The sequence below is a fragment of the Eutrigla gurnardus genome (assembly GCF_963514095.1).
Source record: "Eutrigla gurnardus genome assembly, chromosome: 22".
Taxonomy (NCBI): Eukaryota; Metazoa; Chordata; class Actinopteri; order Perciformes; family Triglidae; genus Eutrigla; species Eutrigla gurnardus.
Window position 1 is genome coordinate 5,135,375 of NC_139933.1, and position 23,451 is coordinate 5,158,825.

At 45.2% G+C, this 23,451-nt stretch overlaps 1 protein-coding gene across 1 annotated transcript in view; it reads left to right on the top strand.

Annotated features, from left to right (window-relative positions):
* The window catches only part of usp54b (ubiquitin specific peptidase 54b), a 37,001-nt gene that overhangs the window by 5,235 nt on the left and 8,315 nt on the right, over window positions 1-23,451 (top strand). Inside the window, exons 2-9 of the mRNA XM_084001956.1 lie at window positions 2,889-3,443; window positions 10,019-10,111; window positions 15,076-15,210; window positions 16,520-16,633; window positions 16,754-16,836; window positions 18,542-18,647; window positions 20,470-20,616; window positions 23,093-23,242. Coding sequence (XP_083858082.1) covers window positions 3,288-3,443; window positions 10,019-10,111; window positions 15,076-15,210; window positions 16,520-16,633; window positions 16,754-16,836; window positions 18,542-18,647; window positions 20,470-20,616; window positions 23,093-23,242 — 984 coding nt within the window. The 5' untranslated portion in view covers window positions 2,889-3,287. The remainder of the gene's footprint in view (window positions 1-2,888; window positions 3,444-10,018; window positions 10,112-15,075; window positions 15,211-16,519; window positions 16,634-16,753; window positions 16,837-18,541; window positions 18,648-20,469; window positions 20,617-23,092; window positions 23,243-23,451) is intronic.

Consider the following 23,451-nt stretch of genomic DNA (forward strand, 5'->3'; position numbering starts at 1 on the left):
ATGCCACGCAGTACACAGTGTGTCTCATTGATGTGTGTTTTTAATAGATTCTGCTGGAGCTCTATGGGACCAGCGCGACCTCCGCCCTGCTCATCATGTTTTACTGCTCCGACGCTTTAATGACTTCGAGGGGGGCTTTTTGCGAAGCATCTCGACGCAGAAGGTTAGCGCGTGGTTAGGTTACACGGTTTCCTGTTAGGGTGATAATGTCATAAAATTGGATGACAGGCATTCAAAGCTTAATTCAACAACCTTGATATAAGCTTCAATCATAAAAAAAGACAGCTTTAAACAGCATGTATTTAGAAAATGTATTTGATCTCAGTGTGTGTGTATATATATATATATATATATATGTATATATATATATATACATATATATATATATATATATACATATATGATGTCGCTCTTTCAAAATCAAATCCGGTGCTCAAAGGTCAACTGCTGTCAGTAAGGTCAGCTTCTGTCTTCCACGTCTCCGCATCTCCATGTCTCCATGTCTTCCACGTCTCTGTGTCTTCCATGTCTCCATGTCTTCCACGTCTCCGGTTCTTCCACGTCTCCGTGTCTTCCATGTGCGGTCGCGGCCCAGACGGCGGCCGCAGGTTTCCTTATGCCTGCCAGCGCGGGGTCAGCGAGTTTGATTGACTTGTGCCTTGACTCACTTTGGCTTCCAGGAACTCTCCACCATCAATACACATCATCATCACTAGCCAGCTGTGTGTGTGTGTGAGTGTGAGTGAGTGTGTGTGTGTGTGTGTGTGTGTGTGTGTGTGTGTGTGTGTGTGTGTGTGTGAGTGAGTGTGTGTGTGTGTGTGTGTGTGTGTGTGTGTGTGTGTGTGTGTGTGTGTGTGTGTGTGTGTGTGTGTTTGTGTGAGTGAGTGTGTGTGTGAGTGTGTGTGTGTGTGTGTCAGTGTGTGTTCTTTCTCAACCAGTGCAGCACAGTGTGTCTCTCAGTTAAATCACATGGTTCGGCTTTTCCCCCCGCGTGCCTGCTGCTTGGCCTATTTCCATGGTAACTAGCCGAAGATGTGGGGACACACACGCACACACATGCGCGCGCCCACACACACACACACACACACACACACACACACACACCGCCACATAAACAGCCAGAGAGAGCTCGGTTGTGTGTGTGGCTGTAGGCTGCAGTCAGAGAGAGGATGTGTGATCACACACTCCACACAGGCTCAGCGGGAGACACACACACACACACACACAAACACACACACACACACACGCACATACACAACGCTGTATGCTGAGACAGAAGCTCAGGATGCTGTGCCGGGGAGGAAAAATGGCACACAGGGGGCATGCTAGCCAAATCCCTTTATAAATCCTCCGGCAATTTGGATTTGTTTGTTTGCGGATGAACGTATCGAATGTGAGTTTGTGCGTTGTTTATGCAGATGGGTGGATAAACGGTAATAAGTGTGGGAATTTGTCGGACTGTGTGACACGTGGACTTGCACAGCGTTTCCCCTTTCCCTCCGATGGCATTTTCTCTCGCCATCCTTGTCACGACTTCGCCCGTACCTCCATCCCACCACCTCATCGCCCCACCACGCCACCTCTTCCCATGTGGCCATTGCCATAGCGACAGCCCACGTTGCTCACCGCAGCATCTCTGTGCTCTCTGGCCTTTAGCCAGGGGGTGGGGGGGCTGTGGCGGCAATGCAACCCGGCAACCAGGCGAAGGGAGCTTTGCCAAAAGTGGGGAAGCTATAGGGGAAGAGAGGGAGGAAGGGAGGGAGGAAGTGGGTGGAGGGGGGCACTGCGGATCTGTTAGCTGCTGCCCTGTGGTGTTATGCAACTTCATGTACACACACACACACACACTTACTGTAGGGTGACAAACAGCCCCCCTGCCTCACACACATTCGGAAGCTGTACATAGTGATGCTTGAACCAGTATAAGCTCCAGATAATGTCCCTAAGTACCGATTATGAAATGACATAACAGATTTCTCCAAGCGGCCCCTGATGCAGTATCATACCACTGATGCAGTGCCACACTGTTCAATGTGATGATTTTCATGACTCATGGTGCGATAGCAATTCAATGATATGATAAGGCTTCTTTTTTTCGGGCCACTAGGGGGCAGAAGAACATCAAAACAAGCTGGGGAACACACATCCACTTCCTTGACTTTAATAACTCGTCGTTTGCTAACGCGTTAGCAAACAGCTAACGTGTTAGCAAACAGCTAACGTGTTAGCAAACAGCTAACAGCCTAATATCATCCAGGGAGGTTAGCATTCCTTTAGTGTTGTTTCTTTTGAGAGAAATATCTGCCTGTTCAACATTAGCTTCAACCGTCTCCACAAGCTAAAGTGACTATAACTGTCTTTGCAAACTAAATTGACGGCTAACGTAAAACTGCAGCGTTGGGTGTGAATCCTCTGATATTTTTCCACATATATGAATTATTGAAAACAATGCTAAGCATATTTATGTAATATTATCTCTGCAAAACCAACCACATTTTTTGTTCTATGCTAATTCAGTAGCATCCGCAGTTAGCTAGTTGGCTAACACTGAGCTGAATGCACCTTTCAAGTTAAGGGATGGCTATAAACATTTTGTGCTCATACTTTGAAAACATCAATACGACATCATCAACTGGAGCAGTAGCAGTAGATAGCATAAGATTAGCATAATTTTATAAAGTTACGGTTTTAACCCCCAAAACAACACTTAGCTTTTAGATTTAGATTTTTGAAACATGTCAAAATGAAAGAAAAAGTCACACAGAAAATAAAATATTACACAACTAGAAAGCTTAGAGATATATGAATAACTTTTGAATAGCTATTGTGTTTTGCGAGCTGTTTCGTGTGAGACTTTCTAACAGGTTGGGTTTTGTGTTTTTTAACAGGCAGAGTGAAAGAAGTGAGGAAAGCGTTTGAAGGGGTCCCCACATGGGAGCCGAAGTGCCGCCTGATCAACATCTATCTGCCAGAATCTGGACGCTTTGGACGCGTTCTGATGTCCTCAAACACAAACAGCTAAATCCAAGGAGCTTAAAAAAAGCGAAAGAAAAAAGCCAGCCGCTGGCTCCGGCAAGCGGACAGATTTTAAAGTAAAAAAACACGGCTGGAGAGGGGGAGCGTTGTATGGGTTCCAAATCCCCAACGAAGACACGCCGCATCTCCTCGACCCACGGCCGCCTCTTCCTCCTCCTCCTCCGTCTCACATTCTCCCCCGTCCTCTCTCATGGGAGTGACATAGGAGCCCTTCCCCACCTCGCCGTGGAAACGGGGGCGTCCAGGTAGTGATGTCGTGGAAGAGGAACTACTTTGCGTCGGGTGGCGGAGCAGTCGGCGGGGTGCAGGGGCTGGTGACCCCGAGGACCATGACCTCTATCGCACCCAGCAAAGGCCTGAGCAACGAGCCGGGGCAGAACAGCTGCTTCCTCAACAGCGCTCTGCAGGTCAGTCGGATAAACACACACACACACACACACACACACACACACACACACACACACACACACACACACACACACACACGTTTGGGGGAGTGTCATGATTTTCATGTATTATTATTATCTTTTTAGTTTACTTTTCATAAAAGTACGAAAAGAATCGCACTTCGGTCCAAACTCCCCCAATAGTTTTGGTATTTTATATGCTTATTAGCTTTATTAGCTTAGCTTAGTTTAGTTAGCAATTTTATTTGCTAATAAAACATGTTAATATGACAGTTGGAGTCTTTTGGATGGTTTAGTGAGACTGCTGAAGACCACTCCAAACAAAAAGCCCCTCGAAGAAGCCAGACTGAAAGTAGCTGAAACTGAAGCTGAATAAAAACAATATCCTTTAACGAAAACAAAGCTGAAACAATATTGTCTGGTTTAAAAAAACATTTTTATTTATTTATTTATGTAACTAACCAGAAAAAAAAAAACATTTTCCATCAACTCTTGTGACATTGAACCACAAAAATAAGTAGTCTCTGGTGTTTTTATTTATTTATTTATGTTTTTATTTATTCATTCATTATCAAAAGATTGAAACATGGCCGATCCTCCACGTTTCTCCAGCCATGTATTTTGTGTGTATAGTTATGTCTGAGAGATTATACCTCGCCTTGATGAAAGCAAACTAAACTGCAAAACTAAACCCAAATCTATAAAACCAAACCCTTCTGAAAAAACTGAAACTAAAACTAACACTCCAAAATGATACTCAAATGAAGAAACCAAAGGAATTGTCTGCTGAAGTCACTGAAATATTAAATATGATGACACAATTTGATTTTATGTCACTTTAACTTGTCCAGTTAATTTTTATCCCTAAAACTGAGCAGATGTTGTAAAAAAAAAACCTTACAGCCATCGTTTCCTCCTGAACCCGACCTGCTGGAGCACAGAGGAAACACGAGTAACTGTACAAACGGTTAAAAATGCACCCTTCCGTGCTAAATATATGCTACATGAAAAAAAACACAGGCTTTTACAGATAAATGCACAATTACAGTGCTCTGTCCGAATAATTGCACTTGTTAGCATTTGCACTAACACACACGTGCCGTCCCTCCCTCCCCATGTTGCAGTGAGTTGATATCTGAGCACGGCAGGGATGAGATTAGGGCCACATTAACGGGCTTGTCTGCGTGTGTTTTTGGCACCGCTGCCAGTCTGGCTTTCTGTGTGGACATCAAACCTGTGTGTGGAGATGCTGCTGCTGCTGCTGCTGCTGCTGCTGCTGCATCTCCCCTCTTCATGCACACACACACCTCCCTCCCCTCCTCCCAAGACTTCCAGCTGGCACAAACTTACCTTTTGCACACACACACACTTGAACGAGAGAGAGAGAGAGCGAGAGAGAGAGAGGATGGAGTCCGCTGGAGAGGGAGGGGGATGATGGGGCAGAAGCTTAGCGAGGGTTGCAGTGAGCGGAGGGGCCGAGGAGAAGAAAAGTTGCTGAAGGAGGAGAAGAGATGAGGAGTATACAGTATGAGAAAACTGAGGAGAAGACTAAAGGGGATACTGTCGGGAGAAAGAGTGGAGTTAAAGAGTCTGATAAGGTAGGGGCCAAAAAAAAAACTAAACAGAAGGGAAAAGAGTGTTTGTGATGAAAGGAAGAGACGAGAAGACAAAGTGAAGGACGGAAGGTTTTATTTGTGTGGGAAAAATGCCTCAGCGAACGGCATGCAAAGAGGCTTCAGTGGGGAGAGAAGTGGGCCATTTCAAGGACACACACACACACACACACACACACACACACACACACACACACACACACACACACACACACACACACACACACACACACACACACACACACGGAGGAGAGAGGGTGTTTAAACGTATTGAGCATTGAGATGGCTGTTATCGGTTTCGCTGTGTATCTCTATGCGTGTTCGCGTTCGCATCTTGATATGGATTCACGTGAGCGAGCGTGCATGGGGGAAGTACGAGGGGTCAAAGTTCAGGTCGAGAGCACTCTATTGGGAGCACAGCTGCAACTAGAAATGATTGATTATTTATTAATATTTCCTTTATGATTGGCCAATATGTTTCCTTAGTCTATGAAATGTAAAATGCAGAAAAAGCATCAAATATTTTGTATTTGTCAAAATTGCTGTCAAAAAAAACATGCTGCTATTTTCTCCCCAATTCCCTTATTGATGGTTAGTTAAATCCTCTTGGCTGCCCCTCGGGGGGCCCTCGGGCAAGGCAGTTAGCCCCCCGCTGCTGCGGCGTAGCTGCTGGGCGGCGGCGGCACCAACGCCGCTGGTCTTGTGTGGATGTGTGAAGTTTAATGAGCGCAAAAAGGAGAAATGTATGTACACGCTCAGCACATTTTCACTGAGTAAACACGGCGTCAAAGTAAAATAGCGAAAGGAGGTCCGGGCTTTGATGAAGCAGAAACACATGGCGTTCACTCATCCGGCAGTGGTGTGTGTGTGTGTGTGTGTGTGTGTGTGTGTGTGTGATGCAGCAGGAGGGAAGACATATTTCATAATGAAAAGTGAACATGGAAACCTGCAAGAATGCCTCGTTTATTTCTACATTTTGGTGTCATTATCGAAGGCACGTTTTTATTTCATCATCAGATGTTTACTGTATGTTTTTTGTCTTTCTACACAGGAAGTGCTTCTGAATCTGGGTTGATTTCTTATCAATGATAATTTCTATTAAACAGTATTTGCATGTTTCCAGCTGTTGGGCTTCAACTATACAACTAGTATGTTTTACAGAAAGCATCATTCTGAACAGATGACCTTTTTCTCTATTCATATAATGAGGAAATACTGTCAATTAACGTATCTGACAAGTCAATGTTCACCGACAAATTATTAAAAATGTTTTCCTGCTAAAATATCCAATCATGCAACACAATGCCGATTATAACAACTGGCTGCATTATGATTTGATTTCTCATTATTCTAGTTGGACAATGGCAGTTTAGACGTCGTGGTTCTGGTTTAATGTAGAAAGTGATTCTTAATATTCATCCTCAAAAATGACCGTTTGTATATCAATTACTCACCCCGCGTTGCGTTGAAGTCCTGAAGAAAATGTAGTTTTTCTCGCTTGCCTCCAGAAGAATTAAAAAAAGGAGCAAATTCTTGATGAACTGAAGTAGATTCTAACACTTCGTAGGTTTTTTGGAAGATAACATGTGTTCTGAAGATACTGAGCAAACGTTCTAAAAGTTCTTTATTCACTGTGGCGGCATGCAAGAAAGACAAAGTTCTAACACAGTAATTAATATCCACATTTTATGAGTGTTTTATGAGTTTTAATGTGCTTTTGCTGCCTAAAACTAACCCGTATGTGGGTCTGAAGTCCAGCAATGCGAAGGCCCTCCATCCACTCCAACCTCTCTTCTTCTTAAGCCTGATATACAAATAAAAAATCATTCCCACTGATCGTGATCCCGGCAGCCATAACGCTTCCCATCACAACACAATTAGGAGCACAATTCGGCGATATAGAAACGTTATTTGCAGGAGGCTGCGATGCACTGCAGTTTGGAGGAACGCCAATAAAACACTAATTGACATTTTTCTCAGCCAAACATCTTATTTAAGTACTTTTGCCGCCGACAGTCTTCTTGTTGGAGACGCTTAAATCAGACGATGCAGCATCACGGGGTCGGAGATTGTTTTGAATCTGACCGGAGTAGGTACGCCAAAAAACCCTGGCTGTCAGACAGATAACCCGGGTCAAAAGTGCAGCAAAATTAGGCAAGGGGTTGTTGCCATGGCGGCAGTATCGTGTGATGGACAGGAGGAGGAGGTCATAGGAAGCAGGAAGAGCAGAGAATGAGAGCTTGTTGGACAGATTCCTTTGATTATGATCAGCTGACGAACACGTCATCGCACCTCAATGTGACGACAGTGTTTCCGATAATCGTTGACATTGTTTCTCTAACATGAATCTTCCATTAGATTATGCTAAAATTGTGTGTTCGCATTAATAGATAGGAGTTTTAGGTTTTGCAGCAGCGGCTATTACAAATACTCATTGCTTTACTTTATTTGTTATAACATATTTATCTATGTTTATTGGTCAATATTAAGCCATGAATTAAAATACTAATTTTACATTTATTTGTTTTATTGTATTTTTAATTTTTTTGGAATCAAATATATTTATTAACAAATTATTGACATTTACAAGACTTATAATTCATGCATTATGCAACAAAATTACATGAGTTACAAAGTGAGTCTGCATGTCAGTTCAGCTTTATTTATTTAATATAGTTATATGATATATAATTTTGAAGATTTTTTTAGTTTTTTTACCAAGTTGTTGGAGTATGAGTTATTATTTTAATGATCAATCCTTACATTGTATCTATGTATGACATGGTTACATTTTGCACGTAAAAGTGATCCCTTATTATTAATACAGTAACCATGTTTTGCCCGGATTATCTGGTAATGTGTCGGGTTTGCAGATCCAGCCTTCCCTATAACAACCTCATTGCATTTCCTGTTGCTGTTTCACAATAAAAGTCCACCCAAGATTTCACTAGTTGAACGCTTTTAATGAATGCGTAGGAATTTCTGTTTGCATTAGCAGTTATTTCTTACAGCGGCAAGGCTGATATTAACTAGGATGAGATGGATTTCCCGCTTTCGCACCTCGTGAATCCCTCGTGTCTAAATCTCATGGCTGTTTTGTATTTAATTTATTTGAAAATGTATTTTTATCTTTATTTTTCCAGGATAGTGCCGCTGAGATTAAAAAAATCTCCTTTTTGAGGAAGTCCTGGCCGACAGCATGAAAGTTAGACATAAAAGCACAAATAACAGACTGAATGACAGAATCCAAACAACCAGTTAGAGATAGAATTACTGAATATAAAGACATTGAATATGCAGACCGTAAATCACATAAAACAAGGTTTGATTTAAAGAAACTCTTGAGGTATATAGATGGAAGCTAATGTAGCATGGCCTTATGACAAGAAAGCACAGATATGGGCTCGTTTTTGAGGTGCTCCTGCAGATAAACTCAAGAGGAGTTAAAGGGGGAGGGAGGGAGGGAGGGAGGGAATGCACCGAATGATAAAAACGGGAGGAAGAGGGAGAGAGAAAGAGATAGATGGGAGGACAAAAAGAGAGGGCTCTATAGATACCGGTGGGCATGGGCAGAGTGTGCCCTCCTTGTGGCTGCTGCAGTGCTGTGCAGGGAGCCGATTCATCACGACCAAATAAACTACCGGGAGAGAGGAGGGCTGGGGGGTGGAGGTAGAACGCATACACTAGCGTCAGCATGCAGTCTGTCATCCTCCGCCCCCTCTTTCCTCCACCTATCACTCTCTCCTTAGTGCACACACACACACACACACACACGGCTCATCCACCGCTGTATGTGTGTTGTGCAAGTGTGTGTGTGCTGCAGAAGAAGCCTAAGGGACAGTGTTGTGTCAATATTATCCTACAGGAGGCTGAATGAATGGACTGAGAGCTCTTTCCTCTAATTATGCACTAGAGAGACAGAGAGAGAGAAGAAGCCTGAATCATGCAGACCACTTCTTCCTACTAGTTTGTCCATGTTTCCTCTCTCCTTTATTTTTGCTTTTTAGTTGGTGATTTTCTGTCCGACGCTTTTTGTTGCTGGAAATATACGAAATAGAAAACAACTGACTGGAAACGGCTGAAAGCTCACACGGAGTTGCAGTCTGAGGTGTTTGATTCCCTGAAATCCACTGGTTGTTGTGAGAAACGTCAGAGTAAAGTTTACAGGCACCAGGATTGCAGCATCATTTCTCTTATGACACCAAAACAGAAGTGGTCGTTCCTTCAAATCTTTCCCCCACTTCCATCAGTTCTATTCCTGACTGCTGCGCTCCAAGAGAAGCATGTCGTGCTACCATGGCAACCGGCAACCACGAGCTGCCATGCCACCAATCGCATATTTAAGATGAAGAATGCACAAACCTTATATGTTGTGCAACTTTATTATAACATTATGATAAAAAAAAGGTGGAATGAGGAATGAACCAAATCGGGCCTGTCCTTAAGGAACCCCACAGTGCTGTGGGATCAACTCTGGCTTTTTTTGACAAGTAAACGGCACTTTTGGATCAGTTTAACAGTGCGTTTAAAAAAAAACTGCATTCCTCTGCACACTTCAAGCTCAAGCAAGAAAAAAAAAAGTGTGAAACTGAATAAAAATTGACTTCCAGCATCCTGTTTTCCTTTGTGAAACACGCAGGATGACAACTCATCCACAGGACTGAAGGAACACACAGTAGTGCGAAGATACGCATTGTGATGTCACGGTGATACTGTAAGCCGGGCGATATATGTTCTTTAAATCTATTTTGCTGTCATAGTATAAAGAAATCAAATGATGCGATCAGAACAGTGGGCTCTGCAGTTTATCGCATTCATGGCACAAAAAGTAGTGCCATCTCAAGTACATTGTTATCTCACACCCGTATACAGTAAAGGAAAATAATAACCATCAAAAAACAAACTATCCAGTTGCTTTATCTCGTTGCCTCCGTTTTGTAAGCGTCTTTATTTCTCCCTCAGGTTCTGTGGCATCTCGATATCTTCCGCAGAAGCTTCCGACAGCTGACGACACACAAGTGCATGGAGGACTCGTGTATCTTCTGTGCTTTAAAGGTAAAAAAACAACAAACAAACCAAAAAAACACTCTCCTTTTTACTGTAAATCTTACCTCCGGTGTGTTGGCGGTGTTGTCGTCTTCAGCTGTTTTTTGGTCATCACCCCCCCCCCCCCCCTCTGCATAATACATCAGGAATGTAAACCAGGATTTTTGGAGTACTTTTTAGTGGTGTACTTACATGAGGTACAAGCGCGTTGCTCGAGTGTTTCCCCCTTCTGGGAGATGCTCTACATTTCTGTCGCTACGTTTCAGAGGGTTTATCCGACAGCTAGGGGTAATAGACTCAAAGTAGATAGACTCGTTTGACACATGAGTTTTTATGTTGTGGAGAATCGTCTTCTAATAAACACAGCATTGTAGATTCTTGCTTTTCTGTGCTTCCATTCTAACTTCCTTCATTTCCCATCATTACTTTCTTTTCCTTTATTAAATGCATTTATTCTTCTTCTTCAGAATTATTACTTCCATTCTCAATACTTGACTTTTAAGCGTTTGGATGCACGTCGTTTACTTACAATACTGTAGTTTGTCTCTGCGGCTTCTTCTTCTTCTTCTTCTTCTTCTTCTTCTTCTTCTTCTTCTTCTTCTTCTTCTTCTTCTTCTTCTTCTTCTTCTTCTTCTTCTTCTTCTTCTTCTTGTAGCTTTTAAGACAGTTTCCGGCTGATGGCCGTCATGTTTCCTGCAGCGACCAAACTGAAGATGAACAATGAGAAAAAAAAACCCTCGTAATGAACGAGCCTTATGCAGCTCTGTTCCAGACATTTGTTGCATCAATGATGACAAATATGTGTCTGAGTGAAGGGAAGTGTTGTGTGTAATGTGCTGTAGTGTAGTGTGTGTGTGTGTGTGTGTGCACACGTGTGTGTGTGTGTGTGTGTGTGTGTAGCAGCATCGTTGTGTGTGTGTTCTACACGCTGTTCTGTCTCCAGTGCTTCTCTGTAATTAATTGGCTGACTGAAAGCGCTGAGCTAGCACAGCCCACGCTGGTATGCTACACACACACACACACACACACACACACACACACACACACACACACACACACACACACACACACAAATCTTGCTAGCATGCTGCACACGTTAGGCTGCTACACACATGCACCTTGAGGTTACTCACAAATCTTTCTCACCGTACCAGGAGTTACTCATGCACACACACACACACACACACACACACACACACACACACACACACACACACACACACACACACACACAAACACACACACACACACTCCTGTGGGTGTGTCGCTTGCGAGTCACCCGCAGGTGTACAAATCAAAGGTATTGTCACCGCGTTCACACTCTCCCGTCAGTTTTCATGAACCGCCCCGTCACCGTCTCCCCTTTGTCAGAAACAGATGTTACGGTGTTCCTGCAGTTTGTTGGTAGCCGGCGTTCCCACGGCGACGCAGATAAAACCCTTACAATAACTGGACGAGACGCGCGCCGGATGGACTTTAATGCCGTGTTAAATTTACAAAACCTCCATTTTAGATCAGGAGATCAGTGGTGATTATGGCTTCTTTTACTTTGGAGTGTGTGTGTGTGTGTGTGTGTGTGTGTGTGTGTGTGTGTGTGTGTGTGTTTGTGTGTGTGTGTGTGTGTGTGTGTGTGTGTGTGTGTGTGTGTGTGTGTGTGTGTGTGTGTGTGTGTGTGTGTGTGTGTGTGTGTGTGTGTGTGTGTGTGTGTGTTTTCTGCAGCAGATAAAGACAGCCGCCCTTGTAGTAAACATAAGTTCAGAGGCTGCCTGTGGCTATCCTTCTAGAAATCACTGCAACACTCTATCTCTCTCAACAGCAAAGCACACACACACACACACACACAACACACACACACACACACACACACGTTAGAGATAGGAAGAGAGAAGAAGAAAAAGGAGAGATGAATGAATGTGGGAGTTGGTGTGGATTGCTCTTGTCTTCACACTTAGACCAGCACATGCACACCTCTCTCTCTTACTCACTCTGCCTCATCCCTCCCTCCCTCCCTCCCTCCATCTCACCCTCCCTCCTCTCCTCCTCTCCATCTCACCCTCCCTCCTCTCCTCCTCTCCATCCCTCCCTCCCTCCCTACTCTCCTCCTCTCCATCTCACCCTCCCTCCCTCCTCTCTTCCTCTCTATCTCTCCCTCCTCTCCTCCCTCCCTCCCTCCCTCCTCTCCTCCTCTCTATCTCTCCCTCCTCTCCTCCCTCCCTCCCCCCTCTCCTCCTCTCCATCTCACCCTCCCTCCCTCCCTCCTCTCCATCCCTCCCTCCTCTCCCCCTCCCTCCCCCCTCTCCTCCTCTCCATCTCACCCTCCCTCCCTCCTCTCCATCCCTCCCTCCCTCCTCTCCTCCCTCCCTCCCTCCCCCTCTCATCCCTCCCTCCCTCCTCTCCTCCTCTCCATCTTACCCTCCCTCCTCTCCTCTCCTCTCCTCCTCTCCATCCCTCCCTCCCTTCCTCCCTCTCTCTGTAGGGTATATTCCCCCTCCATTCTCCTTGGCGCAGTGCTGCAGTCAGCACGGCCACATAACACACACACACACACACACACACACACACACACACACACACACACACACACACACACACACACACACACTCCCTATTGCTAATACAGTCCCTTTCCCCCTCTTCTCTTTCTGTTTCCCTTTATCTCTCCCTCCCTCCCTCTCTCTCCGTCACACACACACACACACACCCACACACACACACACACACACACACACACACTCACACACTCCCTGCCGGTACGACTGCATTACCTTACCCATTGCCAAACCTCAGCTTGCACATACTCAGCCTATTGTTTTAGAACATTTTCACAGCCATCTTGCCTCCAATATGTGAAATACGGGTTCTGAAATTCTGGAATCAAACCGGTGGAAACAACTCCGGGATGCGAAGCTCGACTTGAGATGAATTCTGGTGACATATTTACAGTAAAACCTGGCTGGAAGATCGTACGTTTGGCTCAGCTGGAGTTTGGGTTCAGGGTCAAGTCTACGCCGACACAACAGGTGCTTCATAGTGAAGAAGTCAAGGGGAATGGTTGGGTGTACAGAGAAGGACTTTGACCCTGGAGACCAGGGTTTGCATCCTGTGTCCCCTCGGCGTTGTGTGCTTCACATCATCCCTCGTATCACGCTTGCAGAAACACAAAACCACGTGGTTATTATTATGAAATAGACCGGTTAGGTAACAAAACCACTTGGATAAGGTTAGAAAAAAAAGGTCATGGCTTGTGTTAAAGTAACTGCCCTGAGCGGACGTCCTGATACTTCACATTACATAACAAGCATTGTTTTTTACTTTTTCACTCGGGACACGGACTGCTGGCTCCTGGGTGAAAGTCCTGTTTTGACCCAGTCAGTTTATGAAAGGTAGAAGGTTAAATGCATCATGCCTTAAAGGGGAAGTATTGCATGTAAATGTAAATTAGTTCGTATAAAGTCTTTTATGGCTCCAGAAGGAGGGACTTTTGTGATTGGACGGGGTTTTTTACAGTCCTCCCACGGCCGCAGTTGAGGTTTTTTTTGTTTTATGTCAGAGCATTTAATTTATTCATTGCTATATGTTTCAAGGAACAGAAAGTGTTTATGAATAGAATATATATATACATATTCAATCTTTAAGCTATTCGAACCGCTCATTTATATGCGATTTAAAGCTACAAATGAACAATTCTCGGTCGTATCAGTTTGCAGCTTCGTGCTGCATTGAGCCAGTATACAGACAGGCGTGTGCTGACGAACCGTGTTAGAATATCTTCAGTGTTTTTCAGTCTTCGGGCACACGGAGCACCTGCTGGTCTTCAGTCCAGCCTTGTAATCAGTGATTGAATTACCGCTGGGACAGAAGACCAGCAGAGCACCCACCGCTGCTCCGACATGTCAAGCCGACTTGTGTTTATTTCGGGGTTTGGAGCTGTTTTAGTGCGGGTTAAAAATAGAAGGGTTGTTTGTTTTTTGTTGCTTTTTTTCCAGCTGAGAATTCTTACCAAAAAAATTAGGTCATATTTGTCCATTGGCAATCTGGAGAAAGTTATCCATGTTTCTACAGACGTCTGCAGCTCTCTGCCAGAAGTTACCCTCGCTGCCTCGGCTTGAACTCAACGCTGCTTTTTGGACTCATGTTTACTGAATTTAAAAAGACAGATTCATCCGGATCAACCCCACGCGAGCCAAAGAGTCATTTCCAAGTTTTCTGGTACTACTTGTACCATAGAACGACTGTTATTACTGAGAGAGTCTTCAGATAGCAGATATGTCAACACAATAATCTTTTCAAGAACAAATCCAGGACCAAGAGCACATATGGAAGTCATTTCAATGTCGTATTGCTTAGAGTAGATGCGCACCTCAAAACAAATTTATGTCCACCTTTTTTAATATTTAAGGGCAATATTTTATGCCTTGATTGGAGATGACAGGAAAGGATCGGAGAGAACCCTGGATCTGGTTTCTTATGGGTTAAGATCAGCCAGTCTGGACCTGCAGACAATAGAAGTTCTCCGAACGGACTGATCCTCCTCCGCAGGCTCTGAACGCTGCCCTCAAAACACACTTCCGTGGCCTAGCTTTCTCTCTCGGAGCCCCCTGCAACAGTTTGATTGGGTTTCTATTTTACTGCTACAAAGCACTCGGAGAGCTGCTTTCGTCGGGAGAGAAAAGTGCACTACAAACGCCATCTATTATTGATATGGTCATGATATTGAGGCCAGACTGTGGTGTTTGTTTCAGTCCGATCTCGGGGTTTGCTGTGCGGCACTTTGGTTTCCCGACAAGTTGACAACTAGTTCCGGCGGTTCTGTTTTTATGGGTCAGTTGACAGAACACGGCGTCGTTTTAGAGGAGATTTGTTTCAGTCTGAAAGACGTGAATACACACGTGTGTGCATGGACTCTGACAACTAAATTTAAGGGAAAAGGTCAGTATGTTTCCACATGTGTGTGCTTGTGTGTGTGTTTGCAGAGTATCTTTGCTCAGTTCCAGTTCAGCAGTGAGCGCGTGCTGCCGTCGGATGCACTGCGGAGCGCTCTGGCCAAGACGTTCCAAGACGAACAACGCTTCCAGCTGGGTATCATGGACGACGCTGCCGAGTGCTTTGTGAGTCTGAGACGCCACACACACGCACACACACACACACACACACACACACGGGAGAGCTGTGGGGTGGCCTAAAGGCTTATCTGAGTCTTTGAGGAACTCCCGTCTGCACTGCAGTCAGGACTCTTCAGGGGAGGTCCAGAAAGGCAGCCTGCATATGATGTTCAGCTTCTTCTTCTTCTTTTTTTAAGGTGTGTTTTATTATGTTGTGAGATATTCCCTGTTATTTTGTCCACTACTTACCTTTTTAAGCTTATAAAGTTACTTTGCGTTGATTTTTCCCCTCTTCAGGATAAAAAGCTCTTTCTGGGCACCGGATTCCCTTTAGAAAACCTCTGGTTTTACTGCAGCAGGGTCTGACAGTTTGCCTCATGCAGTCCTGGTTTTGGTCCTCCCGTGCTTCCCTCACCTCTATTGGGCCCAGCAATGTGGCCTGGGCCTCCAGCAGCTTGGCATAGGAATAACCCATCTTTGTGCTGAAATAGCTCATATAGAGGCATTGCATTGAGACTGTTTCATAACCAGTTAAAAGTTCCTCATAGTAACTTTTACCACAAGAAGATAATGAGCTGTGGATGTATCCAAACACTCTTGCTAATCATCATTTAAGGTGATTTATATGTAAAGTATAATCACCAAATTGTAACTTTTCCCCAGTTTTCTTATGTTTTGTAGATCAGATGATTATTTTTGTAGCAGCCCAAGATTTTAATCTCATGTTTTAGTGCGCTGAGATTAAAGATAAAAGATCAGCCTAGATTTGTTGCAGTGAGTTTTAAATGGTGGGGCTCTTATTTTGAAATAAGCCTGATCATTTATTGAAGAGGAAAATCAAGAAAAGCCCTTTACACATCCATCCTGTTGCTTTCTCTCCACCACGCTGCCTCTTTCGTTCTGCTTTAAAGACCTCTGTGTGTGTGTGTGTGTGTGTGTGTGTGTGTGTGTGTGTGTGTGTGTGTGTGTGTGTGTGTTTTATGTGTGTGTGTGTGTGTGCGTGTGTTTTATGTGTGTGCATGGTTGCCGTTGTCTGATCGATTGGTGGAAAATGTGTTCAGTCAGGGAATCCGTCGGCTTCTTATGAAATATAGATGCTGCTCCCACGGTCAGATTAACAGGCGCGCCAACATGGAGGAACAATCACACACACACACACACACACACACACACACACACACACACACACACACACACACACACACACACACACACACACACACACACACACATATTTACACAACATAAACAAGCACATATGCCAACTATCCACACACCCATTAACCGACGTCCATCTTTGCTTTGTGTGTCTCAGGAGAACCTCCTGATGCGTATCCACTTCCACATCAGCGCGGAGAGTCGAGAGGACATCTGCACAGCCAAACACTGCATACCGCACCAGAAGTTTGCCATGACTCTGTTCGAACAGGTAACGCATTTGTTCGCTCCCTCTCTGTCGCTCCAAAGAGCTCCGTAAAAAAACCCCCCAATAAAACACAGAAACTTTCTTTTAAAGAGGATGAAACTGAGGATGGACTTGTGTTTGCAGTGTGTGTGCAACAGCTGTGGCGCAACATCGGACCCCTTGCCCTTCATTCAGATGGTTCATTACATCTCCACGACATCCCTCTGGTAAGACCAGACACACACCTACACATTAACACACACACACACACACACACACACACACACACACTGCAGTAAATCTGGCAGCGAGCTGAGGCTGGGTGGCAGTAAAGGAAGGTACAGCGTGTTCTCTTCTTCCCTGCACGGGTCCCTGCTGAACACTGAGCTGTGAACACACACACACACACACACACACACACACACACGTATGTTACTGCATAGGTAAGAGCAGGTGAGCTTGCTCAGGTAGACGTCGGCGGCAGGTAAACACAGGAGAAAGCCATTACACTAAAAAAAAAACCTCCCACGCGCTCCGAGTCAATGAAAGAAGGAACGGGCGGATGTAATCAATCAGCTGTTTGATTCAGTAGACCCAGGGGGGCGACGTAAATCCATAAGTGGAACAGTGGGTCGGAAAGGCGAGCGTGAGGGAAATAAGGGGATATATCACTCCGTATCCCATCTGGAAATGGAACGCAGCAGAGGAAATGGAGGGATGAATGAGGAGGGGGGACGGCAAAAGTACAAATAAACACTGTGTCAAGGTAGTTGTGGGGCCACAGCAGTGCCACCGCGCTCTGCGTTTGTGCCTGTTAGCGCTGCCAAGCTATTTTTACCCGAAGAGGAGCCTGTTGTTTACAGTGGGGATCGGCCAAATATGCACAAAAAAGCCAACATGAGGAAGATAATCAGAGGGCAAAATGAGAAATAACAGACATAAGGAGACGGGAGGAGAAAAGGGGTGTTTGGTTGGTTTGCTGTTATTTTAGTTTTTTTCTCCGGCGTTCTTCGCCTTGCTTCTCGCTTTGCAATCGGAAGAGGAGAGGGAGAGAGAGAGCATAGAAGAGGTAGAGTTCATTTTAGGCTAATGGACGGGGTGAGAGGAAGGGGAGAGAGAGGAGGGAGGAGGGGGGAGGAGAGATTTGGATGGTTTTTAGAAATCATTATTCTTAAAGGAATACTTCATCCCCTCCCCAAATAAACAATGCTGATTCATCGCACACATGGTACGGAGCAACAGACCGGCTTTAGGATTCACAGATGATAATAACACATATTTGAGTTTGTCCTTCAGAGGACAATCGCACTTGTAGGGGGATTAATGCAGCCCAGTATTAGAGTGTCTTTGTTTTAAGCTTCGGTGAAGGAGATTGTCTCCAACATACAGTTTTGTTCCACAAGTAAAGCTGTTGTTGTTTTAAATCAAATTATGCTAGTGTAGACGCTAGTTTAGGAAGGTCAAAGTTCATAATCTGTCACATGGGATTCAGAAGGAATGATTGTATAATCTAGATGTCCTTCTTTTCTTTTTGCTTCCTTTTCTTTTTCTTTATTAAAGCAGATGAGGAAAAAAGAAAAAGCCTGCGGGCCCGACTCAGTAGGTGTGTGTGTGTGTGTGTGTGTGTGTGTGTGTGAATGCCTAAGCGATACCCAAGCCCGGCTGAACAACACGCTGCAGAATTAATAGATTTTCGACAGATTTTCAGCCAGAAACACCAGAGGAAATGAAACGGCGGCCCGCAAAATTACCGTTCAGCACCACGAACTCAACACGTGTAAAGAATGGAAGTCGTGTTTTTCTGGCGGCCGCCAAGTCTCATTCGCTTCGATTCACAAAAAGCCTTTATGTTTCTCCTCGTTTTGCCGTGGGAAGCGTGCGTGCATCATTGTGCGGTTTGTTGTTGTTGTTGTGTGTGATCCGATGCTGCAGTAATCAGGCGGTGAGGATGCTGGAGTGCAGAGAGAAACCCACACCGGACATGTTTGGAGAGCTGCTCCGCAACGCCAGCAACATGGGAGACCTGCGCAACTGCCCTGTGAGAGCACACACACACACACGCACACACACACACACACGCACACACACACACACACACACACACACACACACACACACACACACTTCAGAAAGTGTACAAAACACAAGCTTTTCATTTACGAACACAAAATACGCAAAATTCATATGTAAAAAAATATATATCGTAACTGATTTCCGTTGTTTCATCATTTTTTTTCTTGGTGGGTAGATTTTACATAATCAGCAACATCATTCGCATTTTTCTGCCCATTTTTTTTCTCTTCACTTTCTATCACCGGAAGCGTTTTTCTGACTTCCCCTTCATCGAGTGAAACACAACGATCATCATCGCCTCGCAGAAGGAAACAGAGGAACATTTTGTCGCGCAGGGAAAAGTCATTTTTAAAGGAATGGGGGGGTATTTAAAGAATGGGGGGGTATATCAGGGTGAACGGTGGGACAAATATATATAGTCTGCTGCATCGAAGAGAGAAAGAGGGACAGGCAGAAGGAGTGTGTGTGATGCTTTTTTTGTTCTGTAGGTTTGTGTGTTGTTTTCTGCCACATGGGAAAGCTCTGCTAGCTCTGCCCCCCCCCAAAATGTAAAAACTTTTACTGGATGGCAATGAAAACTTTTGTTCTCAATTCTTACTATAAGTCATTTCAAATGAGATAGATTCATTCGCTGCCACTGTGATGATCTACTAGATTACACGCTCTAAAGTTTACCTTGAATTACCGTCATCTGGGACTTTTGTTTTTCTGGGACCAACAGTGAGGCTGTTAACAAAGCTAGCAACGGCGAAAAATCCCCAAAACTAGCCACAAACGATGTGTCAGGATGTGTATCGTCTTATACACAGTCTCTGGTTGGTCGCCACGTTGCCACTTTCCCAGATGCCAACACTAAGAACATTGCAGCCCAGTGTTTGTTTTCGTACGTGCATTAAAACTGTGGTTATCCTGTTCGTATTGTGACTATGTAGACGCACGCTGGTTTTAGGGATTGTCTCTTTATTCCGGTGCAGTATAAAGTCGCCCTGAAGTTGTTTCATTTTTTTTTGCTCGAAAGAAAGCCACGATCAGCATTCTGCAAACCCACAGTATCCTCTGACCAGCAGCGCCGTTATATAACTCACTCTCTCCTGGAAAGGTCTGCATAGCCACAGCAAAAACAAAAGAGAGAGAGAGAGAGAGACAGAGAGAGACAGAGAGAGAGAGAATCTTTTGCATATAACATTCAGAGATGAGAGCGTTCTGTTCGGCCGCTGCTCGCCGGCTTGTGTTTAGTGTCCCCTTCCTGAGAATTTAGAACGCAGACCCTGGCAAAATACCTCCCTGCCATGTCTGGTGCCAGCAAAGGGAGAGCTCTCTCTCTGTGTGTGTGTGTGTGTGTGTGTGTGTGTGTGTGTGCGCACGAGTGTTGTGTTTTGGCAAAGTGTCCGGTTGCCGGGGTGTTCTCAGGCTGTTTCCGAGGCCCGGCTTTGCCAGCGCTGTGTGTGTGTGTGTGTGTGTGTGTGTGTGTGTGTGTGTGTGTGTGCTCTGCGGTGGGTCATGACTCAAAAGGAAGGATTCAGAACACGCGGTTCTTCCGAAACTCAACAGAAGGCTCCAGAGACACAAATACGACTCAGCACAGCGCTCCTTCCTCTCACAATCCTCCCTTTCATCTCTCGTCCTCATCCTCCCGCCGTTCAGTCTATCTGCATGTGTGTGTGTGTGTGTGTGTGTGTGTGTGTGTTCGTCACTGCCAAATAAAAGGATGGTTTTAGTGGGATAACACAGGATCAATAAACCTGGTTTCCCCCCCCCCCCCCCCCCCCCCCCTCCCTCCATCACAGAGTAACTGCGGGGAGGTGCTGCGTATCCGCCGGGTGCTGATGAACTCGCCAGAGATCGTGTCCATCGGGCTGGTGTGGGACTCGGACCACTCGGACCTGGCGGAGGACGTCATACACAGCCTGGGGACCTGCCTGCGCCTGGGAGATGTAAGGGCAACGCACACACACACACACACACACACACACACACACACACACACACGCACACACACACACAAACACCACACACACACTGACGTTAAAACAGACACAATACTCTAAATGTGTTTGTTTTTTTGGATAGTGTGTACTAGGGGTGACCCCGAATATTCGATGATTCAACGATTTAATCCAAGGAGGAGGAACACAGGATTGTTCTATTCGGCTATAGGCGGTGCTGAATGTCTCACTCTCCCCCATGGAGCTCCCGGAGAGTGACTTTTATGGAGCTTTTTCATCCGCCCATGGGGCCTCCATCCCGGACACGGGTGCGCCCATGACCCGCTGTCCCCCCTGGTTCTCCTGGATGTTGTGACTCACTATATAGTCATTAATTACAGAAACACGCAGTCACTTGGCCACACGTTGCTCTGCTAGTTCCGTTCTACATCCGGTTTTTGGTTGCATCATTCAACATTACACTGGAGAGCAACTTTTACGGAGCTTTTTCAATCAATTAGCAAAAAAAAAAAGGGAAAACATGATTCGAAGATCAGTCGACTATTGGCAAGACTTGACCAATCAGATTCAATGAAAATTCTTAGTTGGGGACACCCTAGTGTGAGAGAGGTGCTCATTGGTGCACACTAGTCACATGTCATTGGTTGGCGATGGCACTCTGAGCGCTTCGTGAGACTTCCCATGGAGGTGCCAGATTTTGTGTGGTCCTCCACTTTAGGCAAATATTGGACGGATTGCCTTGAAATTTGGTTATTTTGTTAACATTTGCATCCAAACAATTATACACCAACATGACATTTGCAATGAATTATTAGTAGGAAAAAACCCCCCCAAAATATCACTGTTGCCCATAAAGTTGGAATATATTGTTTTCAGAATGAATCGCCTGTTTATTCCTATTTAAATGCATCAGTGATCACTTTTAAAACACATGCAATGATTACATTATGTGTCACAATAACCCAGGTGGATTTGTTTGCCGCTATAAAAGGCAAGACATTTGCAAATGATTCCATCTTCATGGGCGACCCCTCTATATATTTATATACAGTATATAGCTCAGTAACCAATCCTGTTCTAGTTCCACAAAAAAACAACAAATTACAACACGCACGGCAACCTGGCTTCCATTCTTCTCCCACGGCCGCTGCCTTCACACCTCACGCGTGTTCGAAGCCCCGATACGCCGTTTCATGACTCAGTAATGCCGATGCATTTTAATGCCACTGTAACATCTCCGGGCCGCATTCTGAGGCGATGCCTATGAATAATGGATCGGCGAATATGACTGTGTGTTACAGCGGGCCAAGTTCTCTTCCCTCTATCTTTGTCTCCGCCCGCTCGCTGTTTCCCTCGTCTTCATCCTGCGAGATGAAGCCGGTTGTCAGATACAAATCGGAGGCACAATCTATCGCATTCGCTGCTTTTGTTTAGTCGCTCGCGTCGGGCAAAGTGAATCCAGCTGCCTGCCGTATCCCTCCTCCTTTCCCTTTTGTCTGCCTTCTGCATCTGCTTACTCTCTTTTATGCTCCCCTGTTACTCATTTATGTTCTTTCTCTCCTTAAATTAGATCATTGTGCCGCTGAAACACAATAAGTCTAATGCAATAAATAGACAATTTCATTCATCAAGCAGAAAACGCTGAACACTTGCTGGTTCCAACTGATGACATATGCTGTTTCTTTGTTGTTGCTCTTTTGGTCGTTGCAAATTAGATATCTTTGAGTTCTTTTTGGATTGTTGCTCGGACAAAAGAAACAATTCCAAGGCTCTGCTTTTATTTTGTAGTCGATTTAATCGACTAAAAGTTATCAACTAGTGTCTGCAACGTCCGCTGCTGCAATGTTTGATTGAATGAACAACAGATATGCTGTCATTTGAACCCATGTCTGCATGGACTCTGTGCAGATATACTGTAGTTCACTGTGCAGTAGCCCCGCTAGCTGTTAGCCAAACTGTAGGAGTCCCACATTGCACTTGTTTTACATGAATTACACTCAAAATACAAAGTGTAGGAAGGTGGAACGAGTGGAAGATGTGCTGGATTATTTACACACTATGATCTCACGCGTACATGAATATTAGGCCGATGGGACCGCCGTCGTGTTCCTAACCCGACACGTCATCGCGTGTGCAAACTAGTCAGTCGCCGTCCGTGTGAGATCTGTGCATCAGTTCCGCATGAGGAGCTGCAGTAGCCTACATATGTATCACTACGCAGCCTGTGCAGCGTGCAGGGAGAGGAAAAAGTGAGGGAAAGGCAGCGTGTGAGGGATTACTGCATACTGCATACTGTATAGGTGACCAAAAATGTGCTTGTATTCACATTAACTCCCCTATCGTTATCTCCCCTTCTGTACTGCACACCTCTCTCTCTCTGTCTTCCCTGCATCCCTCCCTCCCTCCCTGTCTCCTTCCCCTCCCTCCCTCCCCTCCCTCCCTCTCTCTCTCTCTCTCTCTGTAGTTGTTCTACCGTGTGACAGAGGAGAGGGCTCGCCAGGCGGAGCTCTACTTGGTGGGCATGGTGTGCTACTACGGCAAGCACTACTCCACCTTCTTCTTCCAGACCAAGATACGCAAGTGGATGTACTTCGACGACGCCCACGTCAAAGAGGTGAGACCCAGTTCGAGGTCTGCATGCTGCAATACAGTATGGGAGGGTGGGGGGGTGCAGTGCTGTTACGGTATCCACTGCATCTCCGGCTGAGCAGCAATGACAAGAAGGACGGCGTATGTGAGTTCAAGTGCTGCACGGTCAGTGAAGGGGGGGGGGGATCGATTATGTGTTAGAGGTTTAATCCCCGTCTTTGTTTTAATCTCAGC